The 11,980-nt window shown below is 35.0% G+C and overlaps 1 protein-coding gene across 1 annotated transcript; it reads right to left on the bottom strand.

Annotated features, from left to right (window-relative positions):
• Positions 1-1,481: 1,481 nt before the first annotated feature.
• LOC103420055 (dirigent protein 23-like) lies at positions 1,482-2,445 on the bottom strand. Its single transcript, XM_008358118.4, has one exon. The coding sequence runs from the start codon at positions 2,325-2,327 to the stop codon at positions 1,749-1,751; it is 579 nt and encodes a 192-aa protein (XP_008356340.1). The 5' UTR covers positions 2,328-2,445; the 3' UTR covers positions 1,482-1,748.
• Between the last annotated feature and the right edge of the window lie 9,535 nt (positions 2,446-11,980).

Below are 11,980 nucleotides of genomic sequence, written 5' to 3'. Positions count from 1 at the left end.
TATGGGACCATACCATGTGATGTATCTTTACTTTTAGACAAATTGATTGAAAGTGAAATAAATATGTCATCACGAGAAGAGATTAATTTTTCAGTGTGTTTAAAACACAAATCAGCATATCACGTGTTATAATATAAATTAGTAAATTTACTTTACACAAATTGATTGAAAGTGAAATATTTTCTTTCTACGTACATTATAATACATGGTAAACCGACTTATATTTTTATTACATAGAAATATCTCTGCAATGAAATTATCCATTGTATGACTTAACCAAATTATCATATTTCTTTAATATAAAATATATTCTTGTACTCAAGGTCTAAAATATCGATATTATCCCGATATTTTCATCGAAATTTCTGTGTTTTTGAACTACCGATATTTCCGATATCATCGATATTTTAGACTTTGATAGGAACTCTATGTGGTACTAAGTCACTCATGTATCTTACCATGCAATGTATAAAGTGTAAAATATTGTACTAATTCATTATATATAAATGATTATGGTGTGTTTAAACTTTTTTCATTAATTACTACATATTTTTTATACTCACAATGTTTGACAGCTCGCTATATAATCAACTTAAATCAGTTAAATCCATCATGCAATGCATTTCCTTCCAATTTTTTGTGATAAACTAATAGATAATTGACTAAATAAACATCCTGCAAAGTTTCAATAAAAATTTACAAGTTTTTCTTACAACTTCCGTGTTTTTAAACTACCGATATTTCTGATATCATCGATATTTTAGACCTTACTTGTACTAAAAAAAAAATCTCTGCATAAGGGGGCGGCATATCTTACAAGGAATCTCTCAATGCCATAAATAAACGAGGCAAAAAACAAAGAAAAGGTGTTTCTTTTTGCATGGACAAATCACCATCTTCCCTTTATTTCTCGTGACAGCAAATGAAAGAGACAGTAAAGCTAAATTATAACCAAATATCTAGCTATGATTTTTTATTTTTTTATTATAATGTTTTGAGAAATGTCCATTCAATCTCAATGTCACAGGAAAAGGTTGAATAATTCGGGGAAATGGCTTATTCCCTATTACTCGAGTAAGCCGTGGAAAGAATTAACTGGAAAATGTGTGGGCTCAAACGTTATGGGAATTTGTTTTATGCTACAAAATATTTCAATCACATATAACTATGAAGACAACAGAAAACTATTTCAATCATTGTTGTATTTAAATGATGAAACTTTCTAAAGGAGTGTCGCTATTACAGGCAAACTCAATTATTTAAAATTGACCTCGTCACTAATACACTCTCCAATACAGATACGCACAACTCACATTTAGGCGATTTTAATTATAAGGTATGTCTTGTGTGTAAGCATAATCATTGTTGTTTAAATGATATAAGCTCACTGGTGTTGTAGATTTTGGTGCCAATTTTGCAATCTAGAATTTAGGCTACCAACCCAAATAAAATGGCATCAAACTAGGGAGACAGAAAAAACATTATTAGAGATAATTACTCTTATTATGTCTAATACACAACATACATAATAAAATCAGTAAACCGATCACCTAAAACCAAATGGTAACGAGGAGAAACCAAGATCTCGTAAGATGCACTAGAACTCCAAGAACATACCACGCTCAACAATCAAGCAAACCAGAAACTAGGAATTCAAAGTTTAATTGAACCAACAAAGAAAAGCAAACTATATATGAATATATATATATATATATGAAAGATCTCGTAAGTGTACTAGCTAGCTAGCTCTAGTGAATTAGAGTGACATTGTATCCAACAATTGCATCACCCATAGTATTAAACCAATGCGTCTTGGCAATTGCATAACCCCTCGCCAACCGGAAAACGCCGGTTCCGGCCACTACCGGCATCTCCCGAACCGGATTCATAGCCGAGTTCTTACCAAAAATACTGATCGAGCTCCCATTGTACATGCCATCACAGAACGCGAAGCACATGGCCATAGTAAGCCCAAACTCTTGCTGCCCGGATGACCCGTACATCCCCTGCGCCCGGCCCACGAGCTTGGACTTCGGGTCAGGCGTTTCGGTTAGCGGGTCGTCTGCCATGAGCAGAGCTCCGAAAAGGGTGAGGGACTTCTCGGTCTCTGGGGCTTGCGCTACACGGACGGCACTTGGGTTCTTCCCACTGACTGTGTCGTGGAAGTAGAATTGGAGGTTGGTCACTGTCTCCGACGTCGTTTTCTTCCTTGTCTTGAGCTTCTTGGCCCACTTGGGTTGTGTGGAGCTGCTCTGAGCTCCTTCGGTGGTTTCAGCTACGACGGCCATGATGAGCATGAGCATCACAGTCACGGCTGCGTTTGCCATTTTTTGTTTTCTAGGGAAGAAGAAGTCGATGTCTAATTGAGGAGGTTGTTGGGTTTGTGTGGGATATCTTTGGGTTTGCAAAAGGTTAAATAATGCGAGAGGACTCAAGGGCAGGTAAGCTACCACATGAAGTCTTAAGGAGATATTAAGTGGGGCCCAGGAAAAAAGAGAGTTTACAATGTCTTCTGAACACCGAGTTGTATGTCATGTTATTATGTAAGTATAAGAAAATTATTTTTTTTCAACTGCTCTTCCATTTATATAAAGATATATAACTTATGTTTTATGTACCAGATACATTGAAATTTTTTTTTTTAAAAAATTGACGCTGGTTGGTTATTACTACTCATTACAATTCAGTAATATAATATTATGTAAATACACTTTACATTATTGTATTATCAAATAAAAACGCTACGAAACGATAAAATTCCTTTTGCATTTTTTTTTGTTCATAAGGTACAAGTTGTTCATGATGGGGCCAACTACTTTCTTTGACCGGTTAGTGTGTCTGAGATTTCCACCGAAACAAAGAAAGTCAAAATCACAATCTGGTACGGTTGGACTTGGACCTTATAATTTGGACAGATTTTGTAATTTCATCGGCGAGGATTATAAATATTAAGCTAGGTTGCAATTTCAAATCCTAAAGCTGGCCATTTTATGTGTTATCAAGAATAACAAACACGAACAAAAATAATTAACAACATTTATTTTTTTCATCCATGATCTGAAATATGATTTTTCTTCTTCTCCACTTAATAAGGCGGTTTGGTGGTATTTCTCTTTATTTGTAAGTGAGATGTTTTAAATTCGAATCTCGTAGATGACGAATTAACTACTAAATTAGGTATTGCCCATTGTGTGACTTAGCCAAACTTCCTATTTTCTTAATATAAAACATATCATTATACTCAAAAATAAAAAATACCATTTGCATAAAAAAAAAAAAAAAAGGTAGTAGAATAGTCAACTAGATACAATAACTTGAAATTACTCACTGAATACAATAATTTGAAACTACTCCTTATTGAATCTCTCCAAAAAAACATGAAAAAAGTAATCATTTTAAGAGGGAGTTAAAAGGGGGAAATATTGAAATTCAAGGACTGCACACTAAAGGAGCAAAAAAAAAAAAAAAAAAAAAGGCCAGCATAAAAGTCGTATCAAATTAAACATAAATTAATTAACTTTGCCATCCAAAACAGAAAGGTATACCTTCTTCGGAAAAACACCAAAAACAAATTAAACTGAAGTCTTGAAATTGCATTGGTCACCATTACCCACCGAACCCTCTCCATTCCACTAATTCATGATAGCTGCATGGACCAAAAAGCTTGGCTGGCCTCCTGATTGTTGCCGACCCAAACAAAGGATCCGGGATTCAATGGGATGCTATATATGCTTGTTTACCTAACTAGGATAATCGGGAAAAAGAAAGACATATAATCAGAACGGATGCACCCATATATATTTACCAGAATATATATGCTGAAAATGAAGTTTCATTACTAACATAATAAAACATTATTGACGTTCCAAAAATGACAAGAAAATACTTATTTTTTATCAAATATTATGTAAAATTCGACAAAAAAAAATAGAGCTATGTCTGTTAAGAGAAGCGATAGAAATGTTATCATCACAAAAAAGCTTTCCATGTCGGATAGTACTCTTAATCTGCCAAGAAAAAGGAAATAGAAAACTTCATTTTAATCCTTGGCAAAGATGAATTTTTGATTAAAACCATGAGTAAGATCAAAATCTAATTTTAGTCCCTTGATACATTAATAGCCTCATTTATTAATTATATTTTGATTTTTAATTATTTATCTTTTTCTTTCTAATTTTCAATGTATTAATTTTATTTCATTATAATTTTTATTTTCATTTCATTCATCGTAATATATTTTGTTGTGAACATTTAGATAAACTAATTTTTGTTATACAATATATTTCGATGTACTTTATCTTCTTCATTTAGGTATATTAAATTCATTATAATACATTTTGGTGCATACATTTAGGTACACACATTTCGGTACATACATTTCGATACAAACATTTAGGTACATTAATTCAATATAATACATTTTCGGTACTAACATTTCGGTGCATACATTTCGGTACACACATTTAGGTACATTAATTTAATATTAAAACATTTCGGTGCATATATTTAGGTACAAACATTTCGGTACTAACATTTAGGTACATTAATTGAGTCTTCCAAATTTGAAGAATGTTAAATAAAATTAATAAATTAAAAAACTGTTTTTTGGTCAAAAAATAAATTAAAATTTGTGTATTAATAAATTTAAATATTTAATGGGAGACATTAAATAAAATGCACATTAATTATTTTGAATTAAGGACACATTAGGGACTAAAATCAATATTTAATCTAACACCAGGTTTTTTTTAAATTTTAATCTTCTTGAAGGATTAAAGTTCAAAAACCCCAAAAGGAAACTACATTAAATTAAAATAAGAGCAATTAGAAGACATTTAGTGTCGGCCGAAATGACAGTAATGGCTGAGCAATCCCGTCTAATGCAGGTGACATTAATGGCTAAGTAATCCCGCCCATACAGAGACAATCATGTCGTCCATAGCCAATATAAAATACTGTCATATATACCGCCACAAATCACTTAATAATAAAAAATAAATATAAAAACTAAAATTATGTTTTGAATAAAAATAAAAAACCAAAACCATCCACCATAACAAACATAATATCTGCCAATGTAAAATAATAGCCGTTGTATATATACATCAATTTAAAATGAATGTCATCTACATCCGCCACACTACATAAAATAAATGTCATCTACATCCGTCATATATATACATCAATTACTAATTTGACTCATTTAGTAATCCGTAATTAGATTGAGGAGGAAACAAAATTAAATTCTCTTTAAAGTTGTTTACTACATTATTTAGAATTGGAGTAGAAATAATGTTATACAAATTGCTTACTAGTTGCTTGAATCAAAATTAAAACTAACTTTATTACTAAACTGCTCTCGTTTAAAATAAATCATTTTTCATGGTAATTAATGAAGTTTAATTTTATATAATAAAATGTGTCTATAAAAAAGAGTTCAAGAAGGTTCCCTAGCTATAATAAAACTCAACCCCTTCCTCCCGATCTCTCTCCCAACCGCTCATCCCATCCATTTGCTCAATTTTCTATTTCTCCAACCTCCACAGCTCTCCCACACGTCTCCCCCTTTCGTCCTCATGCTTTTACAGTAAAACCTCAATACTAATTTTATTCACGGAGGTAGATAATTGGCCCACAATGTATAAAGGACAATGCTTATAATAGAATAACCTTCTTAAATTCATAAAAATTTCAGTCCTAACTTGGGAACGGTTATATATTGGCTTTTCTGGGTCCCATCTTAAGGAAACCTGTCTTCAAATAATTATAATTGTCAATGAGTACAAAAATATGTAAGTAAAAAATATTTATCGCCAAAAGAACCCTATTTAGAAAATACTACATTCATTAAGGATAGATAAGTAAATAAATAATATTTCAGTTATGTATTGGAATAAACTCTATATTGTAATAAGTTATAATTTTTTTTTGTTCCATTATAAGAAAACATGCCTCCACATAGTTATAATTGTCAATGAGTACAAAAATATACAAGAAATAAAATACTTAACGCCCAATTAATCTTATTTAGGAAATGCAACATTCATTAAGGATATGTAAGTCAATTAATAATATCCTTTAACTACATCTCTATTAAGTACTAACCTCCCTCAAGTAATAAAATTGGTTTGATCCCAACTATATAACTTTAGAGAGATATTAGTGTATATAATGGTGACGGGTCATTTAATTTGAGTGTGGATAAAGTTTCTTTTCACTTGCTACTTCCACTTTGCTAAAATGGTATATTGGTTCTTGTTGCAGTCATATTTAGAACAAGAATGTGATCGTGTAAATTCTAGTAGATATGAGAATGTATCTTATATTCCTATTAGGAGTTGATTACTTATTAAATGTTGTAATCCTGAAGGAAAAGGTTTTTGCCTATCCTACTACTATAAATAAAGGCACAATGGGGTGAATCAAACACACCTCACAATTAAATCAATCTCTCTTCTCTCTAAGTGTAGCCGGCCCCCTCTCTCTCTAAACCCTAGATCATTCAATCAAATAGGCCTACAACACGTTATCAGCACGCTCTTGCCAGATGTTGAGGAATTGAAGTATTTTAGGAGGAGGCGATCTTCCACAAAAATTCAAGGGCTTATTCGTTTTCTGCTAATCAGGTACGCTTAAAATAAAAGAAGATATTTGAAAAGTCCACGAAGCATGAAAACATTCTCCATGATGCATGAACCTCTCTATGTTTATATTTTCCTTACGATATATATATTGTATATGTTCATATATTTGTCAATATATATATATATATATTTGTTTTATTCATCGCACAATTAAATTGTTATGTGGAATATGTGAGTCAATGTATAAAATTAAATTAGAAGCATATTTAGGGTTTCTTAATGTCACAACCCGTCCCGAATTATTACTATCGATGGTGTGAAAAGACAAAATTGCCCTTGGACGTTTTGTGTGGTGGTGTGGTTTAAGTTTGGAAGTGGACTAATGCATTAAGCCCCTAATAATTTGGAACCAATTAGGACTCAAAGTTGTTGTGGTTTGTAGTGGATTAGAAGTCAACAATTTTGGACCACACACACACTCCAACCTTTTCACTCTCCTTCCAGTGTACTCTCTCATTCCTCTTGGAATTCCTCCATTGTCCGTACAATTGTACGGACAATCCCTCAAACCACATCAAAACCTCACAGATCAAACCATCTAAGATCATCACTTTGTCCCTTGCGTTTGCTTGAATCGGGAGATACCTTTGTTCTCAAGAAAGGATGTCGAGAACCCTGAGTTTTCATAAGCTCCGGCGAGGTAAATAGTGACTCGATCATGATTTTGGGTGATCTAGGAAGTTTGAGGACTCAAAAAGGTATTATCCTAACTCCCTTGACATTTTGGAGTAGTTTTGAAATAGTTTTAACGTCGGGATTGTGAAAAACCAAAGAACCCGATTTAGAGCACTGCTCACATGGTCATAGTTATGGATGTTTCAGGTGATTTGAAGCTTATAGGAAGCTTTAAAACATCCTCACGAAGCTCAGAGAAGAAAAATGAAGTGATTTAGACGTCAAAAAGTTGAGTTTCGACGAGTTACAGGTTTAGCCGGATTATTGAGGAATTTTCTGACAAGTTCCATGGGTTTTAAGGCTTTTGAAAGGTATGGTTATATTCTACACGTACTAATCTTTAAATTGGTTTAAGTTTCATGTAATTTGGTTGAGAAACGGACGAGAAATGAAGGTTTGAAAATTTTGCAGTTTCCGATGATGACGACGATCGCCGGAGTTCGAATGTAGAGGATGACAAAATATTTCTAACAGGGTTAGGGGATTCTGTTAGGGTCCCTGCGCGTGGCCACACGTGTTGCTGTGCCTTTGTCGATTCGTGGGACGTCGAAATTTTTTTCTAAAAATATGGGGATGTTCGTGAGGTTGTGTAGATCACGTTGGTATATTCAAACATCCCATTTGAGCAATGTATGAGAAGTTATTAGCTAGTATTGGTTATGTGCTTTAAATTAACGTTTATTCAGTTATTTTGCGTATATGTGAGACTTATCCCGAGGACGAGTGCAGTCAAGGGCGATTTGAGGGCTACGACCCTTCGACATACCAGTGAATGGGCTTTTGGTTTTCAGTATATACTTATATACTTGATATTTTCCCAGAAAATGCGTTTAAATGAAAGTATGCTTTGAAATGCCATGCATATATGCATAATATATAATTGTGGTGTTGTGGACGCTCAGGTAACCCTAGGTGAGTTTATGAATTGTGAATGTGATTAACGTTTGTGATTAATTGAGAAACATATAGCTCATAAACCTGCACTCCAGTGTTAGTGATTAGCCAGAGATATGGCACATGCCTGAATATAATGTCACATCTCGCTCCATATGCTCACATTGGATCCAATTTAGGTGCACAGTCTTGTCATACAGACCATCATAGGTGGTTCTGAATCGTAGGTAACTAGAGATTTATTGCACAGCTATCATGAAAGCGTCGTATTGAGCATAATTATATTACACCCAGTCTTGTCGTATAGACCCTTTTAGTGGTTCCGACTTGTGTGCAGTGTAGTGCCGTATAGGTCATTGTAGTGACTCCAGCTAGATTGACTAATGAGCTATGAATTCAGCCGTACAGACTTCTACAAGGGTTCCGGCTAATATGTTATTTTCCGTGAAATTATTCTCACCTGAGTTACTTATTTTGTTTTTATCTTGGCATGACATACTTATGATTATGAATATATGAAGCATGAATTGACATATATATATATATATATATACATATTTATGTTTATATTCTATTTATGGGAAAATTAGACATGTTTTACGGCGAGGGGTTAGAACTTTTGAGAAATGAAATGATTTTGAAAACATTTGTTTTTGCCCACTCACGTTTTATGTTTTGCGCCCCTCCAGGTTTTAAGTAAGTTTGTTGTTGGTGGCATTGAGGTTCTCGGCGGTTCTGACAGAATAAATTAGTTGTAGGACATCTTCTGGTGCTGTATAATTAGTACTTGTCCTACTGGACTACACCTAGACTTTCTATGCTCTGATTAGGAGTATTTACACTTGTATCTCACTCCTAGCACTTCCTATTTATTAGTGCACATTAGTAGTTTTCGATTTTTATTTATTCGTATATTTCTTATCTTAATTGCTTCCGCACTATGCACATGGCTACGTCACCCTCATGTGACGGCCAGCATGCATCGATCTCGTTGGGATGTGTCACTTAAAACCTAGGGGATTTTCGAAAAGAAAAAAAAGGAATTGGACATGGTGCGGCACATCCACCACACCATCACTGTGGAAGCAACAACCAGGCCTCGGCCTGAAATTAACCTCGGCAGGGCTTGAAGCCCCGAACCCAATCGTTGCCTTGACCTGTAGCCATCCAATCCAGCCCAGTTGGCTGGGATTTTTCCCACGGCCCGCACCAACCACCCCACAAGGTTGGGCCTAGCTTTCTCTGGACCTAACCCGTGCCCTCTATCGGCCCAGACATGAAACCCAGCTGCGGTTGGGGTTTCTCCCACCCCCCGTGGCCTACAGTCCACTCCCGAGGTCCTTTTAGTGCCCTGCCCATTACTCAAGGCACCCAACCCGAGCCTAATTATTTTAGGGGCTATGTTTTCGACCCGATAATATTATTTTAATATTATTTTGCTTCTACAATCGACCATGTATGGCTCGATTTATTGAATTAATTAAAAATGATCTGCAATCCATTAATCTGATAATGAATCCAAAATTATTGACCTGAATATCACTTTTGGACATTAACGATTCAATAATTTATTCTTTATACTTTGAATTGTAACATACTTTCGTAGTAACGAAGCTCTCACACTTGAGTTCGCAAAGAACCTCAAATCCATTATATTTAAATTAGTATATTGCATTTTATGTTTCTTACAGGAACCTCTCATTATGAACTAATTGTTCATAAAACTGAATTGAACCTATAGTTTCAAATTTAGTGCATTTGAAACCCAAAGTTTTCATTCAAAACATACCACATGAAACCTATATTTTCATGCATAAATTAAACCAATACATGTCTATAGAATATGTATGTTCTACGATATATGTCTATGGCTTATCATATGACTAATCACATTTTTTCCCTTCGTTTTAGGGACATGTTGAACTTGAACAAGCTCGATTTCTCTGATATATAAGTCTCTGGAAGAAACTATCTGAAGTGGGTTCAAGACGTGAAGCTCTATCTAACTGTAAAGGGCATTAGAGCCACCATCGAGACACCTATCGCCGACAAACCTATTGACGAAGCTCAGAAGGCTATTGCAATGATCTTCATTCGAAGACACATCCATGATGCACTGCAGACTGAGTATCTAGTTGAGGAGGACCCACGCACTTTCTGGCTTGCTCTGGCTGACCGTTTTGATCATCAGAAAGACATATACTTGCCTGAAGCAAGACACAACTGGTAGCATATTCGCTTCCAGGACTTTAAGTTCGTGAATGAATACAACTCTGAAGTTTGTAGAATTCGTTCACTATTGAAATTCTGCAAAGTGGAACTAACCAAATCAGATCTCCTGGAGAAGACCTATTCAACTTTCCATGCCACCAATATTGTCATGCAGCAACAATATAGGGCACATAAATTCAATAAGTTTTTTTATTTGATCTCTGTTTTACTTCTCGCTGAAAAACTGAACCAGCTTTTGATGAAGAATTATCAAGCTTGACCAACTGGCTCAAACGTCACACCTGAAGCATGCAACCCATTTTAGCAGCCATAAACGACAAAAGCATCGTCATGGCCGTGGTAATGGGCAACAAACCAAACCATGGGCCCAAGATCAACAGAGTGCCGTACCTAAGGGAAGAAATGTGACCCAGCAACATCTATCACTCGCCCCTAAGGCTTTAAACTTCAAGAACAAAGGCAAAGATCCCGTTCAGCCTGATTCTACTAAACTGGACATGTGCTATCACTTTGGATCAATGGATCATTGGTCATGTGTATGCCGAGCTTCCCCTGAGGCTATTGCCAAGTATCATTCTCGTCGTGAGTCTAACTTTGCACATGTGGATCATTCGGAAGATGCAACTATATCAATGGAGATATCGGATTTTCAGAAGACGTCAGCACCTATGGATGAATAAATTAGCCATGTTTTTAAGGTTTTACCCCTAGTGGCCGAACCCACTAGGAATGGTCGGCCCCTACCCCCTATTTTCTAAATTTATGGTTTAATTTTGAACAATTTTTCTAAGTATTTGGAATAATTTGTTTGGTTTTGGTTTGTTTTGAATTATGGATGGTTATTTAAATGGATATTATTTTCTCGAATTACTTAATTACATGAATGGAATTATATTTTGTAAATGTGACCAATTCAATCAATTTATTTCTAGGTATGTCTAGTAGGGAAGTTAGTTGTATGGCAGATAGTGCAAGCATGCGCACCATCTTGCGTGAATGACACTATTTTACTAACTTAATACCCAATAAAGGCACGTATCATGTTGTCTAATGGTACAATTTTCACCATTAAGGAGGCATTCTATTCTCCACGTTTCGGAAGAACGTTGATGAATTTTAGAGATATTCGAGATAATCAATATCATATTGAAACCACTGAAGATAATTGTTCTGGATTCTTTGTATCACTTCATATGAATATGGCCAAAAGCATATTCACGAGAAGTTGGAACGTCTGCTGAGTAGGTTGTACATCATAACCATTCACGGCATAGAAGCCCACAGTGTGGCCGGCCCTATGCCTGAGTTCCAGGACACTTTGTTGCTTTGGCATGACCGTTTAGGACATCCTGGATGTGTTGATGCGCTATATCCTCAAATCTTCACGGGGCATAAGTTACATCCCTATGTCAGAGTTCCGCCATGCAAAGCGTGTTCTTTAAGGAAGTTGAATACTCAATCCTCCCATACAAAGATTATTCACAACCCCCCTAAATTTCTTCAGATGATTCAAGGGAACATTTATGGACGTATCT

This window comes from Malus domestica, chromosome 05, assembly GCF_042453785.1.
Source record: "Malus domestica chromosome 05, GDT2T_hap1".
Taxonomy (NCBI): domain Eukaryota; kingdom Viridiplantae; phylum Streptophyta; class Magnoliopsida; order Rosales; family Rosaceae; genus Malus; species Malus domestica.
The sequence above is the reverse complement of the archived record's forward strand: the minus strand, read 5'-3'. Positions and strand labels throughout refer to the sequence as shown.